The sequence below is a fragment of the Pleurodeles waltl genome, chromosome 1_1 (assembly GCF_031143425.1).
Source record: "Pleurodeles waltl isolate 20211129_DDA chromosome 1_1, aPleWal1.hap1.20221129, whole genome shotgun sequence".
NCBI classification, from domain to species: domain Eukaryota; kingdom Metazoa; phylum Chordata; class Amphibia; order Caudata; family Salamandridae; genus Pleurodeles; species Pleurodeles waltl.
This window is the reverse complement of record NC_090436.1, coordinates 63,578,496-63,591,128: the sequence shown is the minus strand read 5'-3', so window position 1 is coordinate 63,591,128 and position 12,633 is coordinate 63,578,496. Positions and strand designations below refer to the sequence as shown.

At 42.5% G+C, this 12,633-nt stretch overlaps 1 protein-coding gene across 2 annotated transcripts in view; it reads left to right on the top strand.

Moving 5' to 3' along the window:
• PHF24 (PHD finger protein 24) overlaps positions 1 to 12,288 on the top strand; it is a 334,345-nt gene extending 322,057 nt beyond the window's left edge. The window contains exons 6-8 of one of the 2 annotated variants that reach the window (XM_069213593.1): positions 1,070 to 1,236; positions 5,163 to 5,264; positions 7,834 to 12,288. In XM_069213593.1, the coding sequence (XP_069069694.1) occupies positions 1,070 to 1,236; positions 5,163 to 5,264; positions 7,834 to 7,933 (369 nt within the window). In that variant the 3' untranslated portion in view covers positions 7,934 to 12,288. The remainder of the gene's footprint in view (positions 1 to 1,069; positions 1,237 to 5,162; positions 5,265 to 7,833) is intronic. The other variant, XM_069213678.1, reaches the window with a different exon arrangement.
• Positions 12,289 to 12,633: the final 345 nt, after the last annotated feature.

The following is a 12,633-nucleotide window of genomic DNA, read 5'->3' as shown; positions in this document are numbered from 1 at the left end:
CCGGCCGCCAGGGTCAGAATGACCCCATAAGATCTCTGATGACTTCCAGTAGCCAAACTCCTAAATGCTCATCCAAGTTCAAGATCCAAACATGCAAAGGCTGTGGATTCCTGGATTATTGTAAACAGAGATTAAAGGCCTCATTACGAGTCTGGCAGTCACTAGACCGCCAGACTCGTGGATAGCTGTCGGAGCACCGCCAATGCAGCGGTCCCCCTGCCACATTATAACCCTGGTGGTCGGGCCGCCAGGGAACCGCCATCTTCGGCAGGAATGAAGATCCCGGCGGGCTGGAGGTGGTGCGGTCATAATTTGCCGCAGCAGGGCTGCAAGCAGCGCTGCCCTGGGGATTACGACCTCGTTCTCCGCCAGCCATTTCATGGCGGTACCACCGGAGAACGTGTTGCACTGCCCAGGCACTTGGCCTGGCCAGGACCATTGCAATGTTCACTGTCTGCTTTGCCAGGGTGCTGGTACACCCTGCGCTCTACAGCATTGCCGCCGGCTCGATTAGGAGCCAGAGACAGTGCTGTAGGCTCAAGTTTCTGCCCGCTGACCTAGCTCTTAACGGAGCCGACGGGGGGGCTGTGGGGGATGGCGGTGAGGTAGCCAGTATGGCGGCAACCTCCCCGTCGCCATCTCATAATCAGCCTCTATGTGTGTATAGGTACAACAGACCCTGCAATTTACCATTCTCAATTAGTCTGAAGGGTTAGATCTTAGAAAACCAATTTAAGAGTCAATAGCTGTTAAGCTTTAATCTCCAAGCTATGACGTCAACCTCCCTTGGATAATGCAAGTGGAAATGAGCATCACTCCATTCAATGCCTCTGTCAATTCTTAGGGTTCTAGGAATTTCAAACTTCACATTTCACTCTATGCCTAATACTTCTGGATTCAATTGGATATAGCATGCTTATTAACATAGATCATAGACGAGAAATGTCAGTTTTTCTCTTGTGTTCTTAAGCAGCCAAAGCTTGTTCTCTTGTGTTCTTAAGTAGCCAAGCTTTGGACATAGAGCTGTTTTCAGCAGAACACTTACCTCTGTGCTGTCTCCTCCCCTCAGAACTCGTTGATGAGATTGCTGTCAGCCAAGGAGCGGGAAAAAGCACGGACCGCCTTCTCATTGCTGGACCAGGACAATGACGGACTCATTAACGGTGGCGAGTGCAGGAGAGCTCAGGCCGCGTGGTTCCGGAAGCACCCCAATGAGGCACCATCTTGCAATGTCAGGTACCTGATGCTTTTATGAGGAGTCTTGTAATTCATGCACCTGTGGAAGCTGCCTAGGTGGTGTAAAGACGGGCCACATCTAGTGTCTTTAATGACCCCTGTAATTATGTAAGCCCACGTGAGTTTCAGTCGCAGCTGGTGACTTGAAAAAGTGGCGCAGAAATAAAACAAAAATAAACAATACAAAAAAAAAAAACGTATTTGAACGTCACCACCGCTCTCCACTGCACGGCATGCATAGGCTCCCAGCCTGCCCTGCGCCAATCATGATGCTGTTCAGAGCAGCGTTATGATTGGCTGGAGCGCAAACTGGGAGACTGTGCAGGCTCTTTCCAACTTGGCAACACAGTGCTGGGTTGGAGAGAGCCCTTGTGCGCAAGTGTGTTTGGCCGGCCCGAGACGGCCAGCCAAACATACATGCGCACTGAGGGCCGTGCTCTGTGCACTCCCCTTACTGCTCTTCACACCATGGCCCCGGCCCTTTAGAAATAAAAGGATAATAAACATAATTTATTATCCTTTTATTTTTAAAGGTTTGCAGCTCCTGCTGCCGCTGGTGGGGGGACACTCCCCTGCCCAAATGGAGGCGGCGCCCCTGGTGAGTTTATGGGGAGTTAATGGAAAAGAAATCTAATTTACGGCTGACTTTAAAGAGAGTGTTTTGTGTATTCTTTTTAAAGCTTTTGAATTATTGTTTCCTCTACCCGACCAGTTGCTTTTGCGGTTGGGCTTTCTTTTCTTTTGTTTTTTTAATAAGATGACATTTATTTTATATTTGTCTACTCTTGTATATCCATGTTCTGTTATGTATTTGCTTATATTATTTAAATATGGTAGGTATAACTACTCAATGTCAGGCACTTGTAGTAAACATGATTTGGGAACATGCTTGTCAGAAAGTGAGATATTAACTTTGGTTGAGGGTACCCTTACTGACTAACTAAACTTGCTTTGGCCATTTCTCAACATAGTATTAGTTTGTGGTTGACCAAAGTCTAGGTGCAGTTTTACGCTAACCATGATGGAGGAGAGGATGGATACAACAAGCGGGTAATCTATATATTTACTATTTGCTGTATCACCACTTTACCAGGAAGGCATAAGTAGCATTTACAATAATTAGTAAGATGAACATGTCAAATCCAAGATAAAATGCCAAAAAACCATACGAAATAGTGCCTTGGAGGAAATAACTAGAGTATCCTAGAAATTGCAGGAGCAGAGAAGGTGAAGGACAGTAGTGATTATGATGGTTGGTTTGGGCAAATGAAGAAAAGAGGAGTTTTTAGAGGTTTCCGAAAGGTGAGTACGTTAGATTGGGTTCAGATCGATGGAGGTAGGGAATTCCAGAAGCTGGTCATACCTCAAGAGATAGACTGTTTATAGGCTTAGAGACATGTTCATGGCAGGAGTTTCTAAAAGGAGAGACTTTTTTGCTCCAAAGTCCTCCCTTTCCACCAGACATTGTGGTGAGAACTGTGAGTTAAGAAGTGGGTTTGCGGAGGATGGCCTTGTGGGCGTGGCACCCTGATTTGGCTTGAATTCTGACATGAATAGGGAGCCAGTGATTTTTCCTCAGGACTCTAGTAATGTGATCAGCTTTCCTTGAGGAGGAGACCAACCGAACAGCTGCACAGCAGACCACTCTGATGGGGAGATCTGTAAGAACTGTTGGGAGATGATTAGGCTACGGGGTGCAGATCTTGGTGGATTGGGGGTAACTAAATGCTTTATGTTTTTTCAGGCCACAAAGAAAGCAATTAACTGGTTGAGCTACTTTATGTATTGCGTGATAAGAACCAGGTAGCTGTTGATCAAAAAGCCCAGGGACTTCACAATAGCTGAGATGATATTAGGGAAGTTTTTGAGAGAGTACGTTTAGTAGGGTTTGATCCAGTTTGTTTTGCTTCTAAGAGATATGAGTAAGCATTCAGTCCTTTGCATACTAAGGTGGAGGAAGATGATAACATCCAGAGCTGTGCTTTCAGGACTTCATGATGGGAATTTTTTGGAGTTCGAAGTCCTCCACTGGTGCAAGGGCACTAGCTGAATCCAGCTGTGGTTGCTTGCAGTCGAACTTTAGCTGAAGCAATAGCTCCAGCAGTGCTTAATTTGAGCCGGTGGTTTCCGGTGCAGGGTATCAGCACTTATTTTTGAGGGCCGACACTTATTTTTCTGCCTCAAGCATTTACTGTGAGCAAAAAACACATATGGAAAGGACAGAGGAAGAGACAAATGAAAACTCGCCAAAAAGGGAGAAACCAGAAAGCTTGAAGAGTGAGCTGAAGGGGCAGGAAGTGGCTATAAGTGGATTAATGAGGCCCGAGATGGCTTCAGGATTACCCTGCCTCAGTTGTTCTGTCTTCCCACATATAATGGCAGCAGCCGCGTGTTTCAGAGGAGACCTCTTGGCACCGGCACGTTTTTATATACAAATTAAGCACTGCGTTCCAGTGGGACATAGCTGGATTCCATAGCTGCCAAGGTTGCTTTGCTTTAGCTCTGGAGTTAGTCAGTGTTTTTTGGTTCTGGAAGCTGTAGGAAGCAAGGTCAAGAAGTACAAAGAAATAGGAATAGTAAAAGACAGTTGAATTCGTCCCAGTAACCTTTAAAAATGTATTCACCTAAAAGTCTGGTTTGGGGATCTGACAAAAACGTTCCTTTAGGCCTACTGCACATTACTGATGGGAAAATAAATAAAATGCTTATATTTTTACCTGGACATTATTATCATTAAGATTAAAAATTATTCCAAAAACTGTGAAATTTCTAGCTGCTGGCCTAGCACATAAAATATGAACAACCTGATAATGTGAGCAACAACGTTTTTCACCACCACATTTTTATTGTCTACTTTTTTGTTGGTGGCGTTTTTACATAGAGCTGTGTAACCGTAATTTAGTGAAAAAACTGCAACATGACTTAGGACTACTTCCTATTAACTTTCCTTGCCAGATATTTCAAAAATATCGATGATAGTATACTTAATATTGCAAGAATAAGCATGTCACTACAAGAAGTGTTTGTGTTATTCTTTTAATCATGTTAATATTTACCTATAATAGTTAACAGCGCCTTTTGAAAAAAGTTGTTTCTTTCAATGAAAACAACTCATAATTTGTCATCATAACTTACAAGTCAAATGAGTATGCCTGCTTCCCCATCACCTCTCAAGCATCCAACATCTAACTCAAGTTCATGTGTCGCAACTCTAGAACTTCATTCACTCTAATATGGGAGTGGGCTTTGAAATCCACTCCGCTCGCGGAGTTTGCAGAGTTTTTCCCGCTCCGCTTAGAATGCGGAGTTCTGAAAAACTACGCGTAGTGGAGTGGAATTTTTTTCCTCGCTCACGCTCGTCAACGGAAAATCTTACTCAAGACCACCTCCCGGCGAGATTTCTCAACGCGGGTGGTCGCAGATGGTTGCGACCGCTCGCGTTGAGAAATCTTCAGTTCGCGTTGTGGTAGCTACCGCTTGAGTAGGAAATCAACTTGAGCGGCAGAAAAGAAGCAGTGTTCTCTTGCGCTGCGCAGGGAGCCATTTGCGCTGATTTTTCGGCACGGGACAAACACCTGGCGCTAAAAATCAGCACAGATGGTGCGACTTAAAGTTTTTGGGCACTTCGCAGAGCTCTGCGTAGTGCAACCCTGCAAACTCCGCCCAGGCCCACTTACTACTTTATGGCAGTTGTACAGAACTTGACGTTCATCCTACATCTCCTTTTTTCCCCATAGAGCTTTGTTAACTCATCTCCACACAGGAAAACTAAAGCCACCTTTTAAAAATCAGACATTGCAGACCTAAGGGCGCCAAAAAGAAGCCTGAAATCTTTGCTATTTAATTGTAGCCAATGTGGAGGACTGTTGAGCATCTGATCTGCATACTAATTGCCAAGCCTCCTGTTTGTCTTCTGATTGCAACAGCATAAGCCACGTGGGACCCATGTCCGAGAGCAGCCCAGCCAGCAGCAGCAGCGGCAAAAGCCAAGAGAAGACCCTGCTTCCCACCGACCCAGAGGAGACTAGGTGGGTGGAAGGCCATCTGGGGATGCCTTCAGTGTGTGGGGTTACTGTTCTCATGTCCTGCTCTAGCCTGAGAGGACCTCTTGTTTTCACTTGATTACACTTGTTTTACAATACTGACTTCACATGTCCAGGTTGCTCTCCAGGTCATAGCAGTTCTTTTACATACTAGCTCTGAAAAGATTGGCCGATACACAAACTGTGCCAACAATACTACAACACATCATTCTGGAGGGACTACAGCATACACATATAGAAAGAAGGGCAGCTAGTTGTACAAAGGTACTGTACACCACACAGTAATGCACACACACACACACACACTACAACACAAGTATACCACAAACTATAGCGGGAAATTCTCTCTTTACGGTCTAGATTCAGTTCAGAAATGTACACAATACATCAGACCAGTGCTTAATTTGTGCTTGTTGTTTCTAGTGCTTATTTTTGAGGGCCGGGGCTTATTCTTCTGCTTCAAGCATTTGTTGCGAGCAAAAGACATATATGGGAAAGACGGAGGAAGGGGAAAACGAAAAACCGTCACAAAGGGAGAAAGTAGAAAGCTGCAGGAGTGAGCTGAAGGGGCAGAGTGGCTGTAAATGGATTAAAGAGGCCCGAGATGGCTTTAGGATTATGCTGCCCCAGTATTCTGTGCTCGCACATTTAATTGCAGAAGCCGCATGTTTAAGAGGTGGGCTTTGGGCACCGGCACCTATTTATGTACAAATTAAGCCCTGCATCAGACTCATATTTGCAATGAAGCAGCTCTCATGTTAAAACTGATTTTATTTTGAAGTTTTGATGAGACCCAAGCGTGGTGGATATTTTTGTGAAGGTTATTTGGGGCACAACATCTTTCAAGAGAATTACCAGAATGAACGCCTTTTCGTCTTGCAGTGTCTTCAATAAACACTCACCCCAAACTTGTGGTGGCCATTAAGACAAATCATAGCTTCTTCAAGTAAGGGTGTTTCGGATTGTATCATAACACGTGCTCTTTCAGCGTCCAGTTGTCTTTGCAGATGATTAACCAATTTCACTGACTAAAATATGTTGTAGAACTAAACATAAGAAAGGAACAACATTTCTGTTCTGTGAGGCTATATTCTTTCCTAGTCAGCTTTGGGGTGGTGTTTGTGAGGCCACCTTTGAGAGTGGCAGCTTAATTTAGACAACAACACCTTTTAATATATAAGTTGCACACCTTGAGATCTGCTTTGTATCTCATACACCACATTCAGGCCTCTACACAGTTTTACTGCGGCAATGCTGACACTAAACCTTGCTTGGGACATTTACAGTCTGAATAATGTCCTGATTAAGGCATTTTATCGATTTATCATAATATCCCTACCCCTGATAATCCAGTCTCTCTGGTTTTCAGTCATCAATGGCCAAACCGCAGAAAGTGTGCAAGCAGAATGATTGAAAATAAGTGCAAACTGTAAGTGTCTGTCCTTGTGCTATAAACAGGTCACCGCTCCCCTAAAACCACTGTTACCTCCACCTGTAAAGGCAAAGACTTTAGTTGCCAGCACATTTTATGGTTTCATTCTAGTTTTACGGATGTGTGGGAAATCTGCAAAGTCAGGATTTATTGATAAGTGCATTTTGTTCAGCCGTATGCCTTTCATTTGTGTTTGTTTTGTTTGTTTATCGAAACAAAACATTATAAAATACATACAAACACATGCAGAGAAGCAGGGTCTTTCAGTCAGGTCTCCTCGTCTATTAGTGTTTAGTAGTGTCATTCATATTTGGCTTCCGCACACCATAAGTTACAGCATCGGGTAGATGGTCAGCCCACTGCAGCCATTGGCTCCCCTCCCTGTGAGTGACGAATTGAGACTGTGCACAATGTGGTCATCCCCATCTCAAGTAGTGCACTCCTCTACCAGAACTCACGGGACTAAATATTTTTAAACATTTTTATTTGCAAGAGGCCGGCATCTATCCCAGATTGCTACTGGGCTTCTTGGAATGCTATTTGGTTTCTTGCTCAAGTTAATGGAAGTAGCACACTTTACTCACTTTATTTGTATTTTACTCGACTAATATTGTTGTCAGACCTCTTGAATAGCAAATTAATAATAAACCATTCACAAGTCGTTCCAACTTGAGCATGTGTGCTCGAACACAATGCGGCCATCTTAGAATGGTTTTAATTATATATAAAACAAACATTTCCAAGATGCCCGCCTTTGTGCCCGCATGAGCAATCAGTTATCTTTGAATTCTCTCTAAAAAAAAATTCGCAAGATAGATAGATGCCCACAGTTCACATTCATCTGCGCTTAGAGGAAAGCTCAATAGTTGTCCATCTTCCAATACTTTTTGCTATACATTATCATTACTTTACTGTTCCAAAATGCCTAATTGTCAATATTAAAGTACAGCAAAGTAAACTAGTATTGGCAAATTCAATAGCTCTGCGGCCAAAGGCTGATCTATTGGCTTTGCCAATGCCACCAGTTTAACAGGTGGAAGGCAACAACAATAAGAAAATAGTTCAGCTGATTAATTTTTTTTTACAGAGTGTGGTTTGTAATAATATTTTGTGTTTCTTCAGCAGACAAGTGGACTGGAACACATTCTTAAAGGAAAATGCCATCTTCATCCTTGCTGCTCGCCCAAACAGTGCTAGCATCCACCTGCGACCCCCCGTATAGAGGCTTTCAGAAGTTCCTGGAGAGATGGTTGAACAGGAAGACTACAAACTCGCCCTCTGCCCAATGCATGAAGTAAGAAAGAACATGAAACGGGTGTTTGAGGACGTCAACCTTAGAGCTGGACAAGGTACCACCAACTGCGTGTTGTTAGCCAGGAATCCGCCTCCTCTCAATTTCTTCACCTTCTGTGTTCGAAGACAGGGCGCTGGGTTCTCCTGCGTGCTTTCCCTCTCATATTGCAAACCATTTGCTGTAGTGCTTAGTGTACTGAATGATGGAAAATGGACCATAAAACACTCAGTTCCTTTGTACCTCCTATATTAATTAGCCAATGGACATTTCTGCTATTCCTGGCAAGAAAGAGGCATGGCCCGATGGAGCCTTCTCAACGTAGAGGTCAGTCGTGGAGACCTAGCTGCAACTAATGGACTATGTAGCAGTCAGAAGCAACAGCTTCCATGAATCCACAGGCAATAGCGCCAATGTTTGGTCGATGCGCTGAAATTAGGGTCGATGAAACTGCTCCATAGATTTTGGTTCTGCGGTTCTGTGGTAAGACTACTATATGCATTACAGTATCTTGCAGCATCCCTCTGTCACGAATCCCATTTGGACCCTTAAAGATTGCACATGCCGAAACCATGTGAGATGTACTGTCGGCTCCCCATCCCTCTTCCCAGCTTACGTCATATCCTGTACAGCTGACCTACCATCTCGTATCACCAACGCTGCTGCCAACAAATTGGATTTCTTTGACTTAGAGATGGACAGTGTTTCATAAACATGAACATAGTGTACATTCAAACAATGGTACCGCTGTTCCAGCTTGGCATACATAGAGGGTTTTTCTTCCTGAATTAGCACAAGACTGTGTCCTGCCACATACTGAATGAACAGAGTGTACATGTTTCAACATACATATAGGGTTCCACCTTCAACTGAGAGAATTGACTTGGCTGTGTTGACACTTGTGGCGTTTTCGCGCTTGTTGCATTTCATTATCCGGCTTAATGTTTACTCGATGTCATGTAACGTAACGCATACTGAAAGGTAGAATGTTGTAAGTACTACAGAGATGCTCTAAGCATATTACCACTAGAGCAGGAGTCATTGATTAAGAACCCAAGTTCTGGTCCAGCCCTTTCCACTTTGAGTGAGGTCACTTCCCTATCTGTGACGTATTGATCAGTCACCGATACGAATGAGACTGAATGCTTGACAGTAACCAACAGGGGGATGCAAGTCACATATACACCTTATATGTCATCAAAAGAAGTATCCCACCTCCCATCATCTCCCCACTCTTCCCATGTGTTTCCTACAATGGTACAATGTCCTCAGCAGCAACCATAACTGCACACAGATTGGTGGCCTATGCCATGGGGCTCAGCAAATGTCCCCATTACTTCATTCTCGTGCTTAACACAAAACACAGACAATAAATATTTGAAGCGATGAAAAGCACAAGTCAGGTTCATAGCAAATGTAAATGTATTTCAAGTAGCTCTATTTTGAGACAGACACCGCTGATGGGAATCACACCAGCCAGCTATTCAAATACTAAACACTTATTTAATCACCTAGTTTCATCCACATGTCTTTATATTACAATACATATCTCCTATAACAAATGTTAGTGTGACAAAATATCTGAGAGCTAACCCAAGATATAACATCAGTCACTGTGGCATCCACCAAATATTCCTAATTCGGTTGTTGCACACATCATTTAGGGCCTTCAGCACCCCCACGAAGGCAATGCTCATGAGCTATGGCCCTATCACATCAGTTTTACGAAATATGTAGGTTTTATATCGTGCCACTTTGATTCATTTGCGAGTGGGGCAGTCAGTGCTGTTTTGCATTAGGAAAGACTTTAGTTATGTTTTGTCTACAGTGTCAACATAATAAATCTGCTGTTTGTTGCTGGACAGCATCACCGAGCTAGCAAAAAGCAACACAATGCTGTTAGTGAACTTTTGAAGAGAGCAGCCCCTGCTGGGACATGTCTATTTTGGGGGAGATAAACATGTTAGGTCTTTATGGAATAGGACATTCTCTTGAATTGTTTTTAGATGAACTGAGATGAAGTTCCAGAGCTAGGCAGACTTCACCGATAAGGTGTAATTTACCATTCAATTCAGAATACAGATGGCATACATTAAGGGCAACTTGCTATTTACTCAACTTCACAAGTTGATAGCATGTACTCTTTTCTTTCAGGTGTGTTTGTTGCAGTTGTTGTTTTGCAACTTCAAAAGTATATTTGTTTTTTCTTTGTATTATCTGTGTACAACGTTGATATTTTCTACCACAATAAGCGAAGCCAGCGCAAAACTGTGCAAGTACATGGTTCTAAGCTGGCTGAAGGCCTGCATCTTCACTGCACCTACTGCACTGGACATGATGTGTTTTTGGACACACAGCCTACTTACTGCTGTGAGGTCAGAGAAGTGCCCTCTTATACAAAGGGGAAAAGTGCCATCTGAGCCATAGCCCCTGTCCTAATAAAACATCAGATTTGGAGAGTAACCAAGGGAGGCAAGTGAGCTGGAGATAATTTCCTTTTCTGTTTTTATGGGAGTGTTAAACTTTCGAACTGTATAGATTAATCATAATCTCTTTCTTTAGGTCCATTAATACTTTAAATAGATGTGTTATCAAAGTACTTTTAAGTCACAAACAACATCTCTACTTCACTAAGTTTCCTTCTCAGCTTCATTGCCTTCATTTTATAATTTTTATTTAATTGCCAACTCAGTTTTCTCGAAACCGTCAAATATTCTCCTCCTATCCAACAAACTTGTTTTAAAAAACGACACAAATCTGTTCCCATGCAGAATTAAATCATGTACAAGGCTGGGGTACCCCTGCCATTTAATGTAAAGTAACTAAATGCATGTGAGAAACAAGTTGATTGCAAAGAAATGGTCAGAATGCAGCATTGCTTTGTAAGGTAACAGTAGCTGTGTGTTGGTGCTGCAAGGCTGGTACTAAAGGGTATCCCAGCATCAGTCACAAGTTTGTCCAGGTATGCCTTCTGTTTCTGGTTTAACCCTGACAATATCATGTCATTGGCATGTTTTTGAGGCAGAGATTGGATCTCTTTTCTTAAAGGAACACCATCTTCTTGCTTGCAAGACCTTCAAAGCGGACATGTCGGTTCAGGAATTGGCTATCACTGAAAAGAATTAAGGACATGTTGATTGGGATTGATGTATGTGAGAAAGACATTATCAAATCAGTCTTGGCATCCCTGCCATATCAGCAGACATGTCCTATTGGTTTCACAGCTCATAAATGTGTACAGCTGCTATGCTCTTGATTTACACCTCTGCCTTATCCAAAACCTAGCAACAGAAGAATAAGCTTTGGAGGCATTCAGCCTCCAACATGGCGCTTCTTTCTCAGCAACTGATCATCTAGTAGTCCAACATCCTATAAATGAAAGGAGATTGTAGATCAAGCCACATTTTTTAAAGAAATTGGTTAATAGTCTATATTTATGAAACTTCTTTGCTATCTTTTCGTTTAACATGTATGTTTGGGGCTGTAAAACAAGCTGTTCTCCTGAAAAGTTTATATTTATATATTTATTTATTTTATTTATGTATTGAGAATTATTGTGTTGCACTTTTTCACTGAAGTACGAGTGAGCGCCACAATCACTTTTCAATAGAAAATGATATTGCACACCAGGTTATACTCAAACAAAGCCATTCTGGAAGGGCTCTTCTGATGAAGGACAGAATAAGGCACCAGAAAGATGTTGTACAGGTGCACATCATCCACAGAGTGTATGGTACCCTGACCCCAGTTTAAAGTGAGGAGTGATGAGACTAGCTCACTCCACAGATGTGTCATTGATGAGATCTGTTCTCACTGACCTCCTGGTTCTCATCCAATTAATTTATCATTCTAATAAATTTCCCTAACCTAGAATTTGAAAAAAATGTCAGCCAAGACCCGGATTGTCAGATTAAAACCTTCTTCATACATGTGCCATATCCTGGTAATCCGGACCAGGTTAGAATATAGATTACATTTTATTTTATGATTGAGGTAGCAATTGCATTTTATTTAATGATAGAGGTAGTCATGCATCTCCTCTTTGACAGCCTTGCTTTGAAGTGTTTGGTGATATTTGTTATGAACAAACTGCTGTATGTGTATTTATTATGTACTTTGTTAGAGGGCTATTGTTTTCACTCACACATGGACATCTTACAAAAACACAATGATTGTTTTGGGAATATTTTAAAAAAAATCAGGAAGGAGAATGGTCTGCCAAAGAACTGTGGCAAACTCCAAAGGACACAGTTATCTTTAAGGTTATCCACTGAAAATATAGACTTAAAAATATATGAACCTTGAAATGAAGTACACAAGATGGTGACTGGAAACATATGAAGCATAATTAATTGCTACTGGGGTAGATGTCAATCTCAAAGTTCACCAATAGACCATAACAATCTCAATCAGATTTCTCGCCATCACACTTTAAACAGACATGTCCTCAGAGTCACTTCCTACCTGTTGTACCTCTTTCCCTTTCTTTCTTCCCACTCTTACATGCATCCCCCACGTATACTCACTCTGCTATCAATCTCCTATCACAACTAACTACTATAACCATAAGGACTATCCACAGCTCACCACTACCCCTAGTGCAGTACTACCACCCACTCCCATGTCCATCC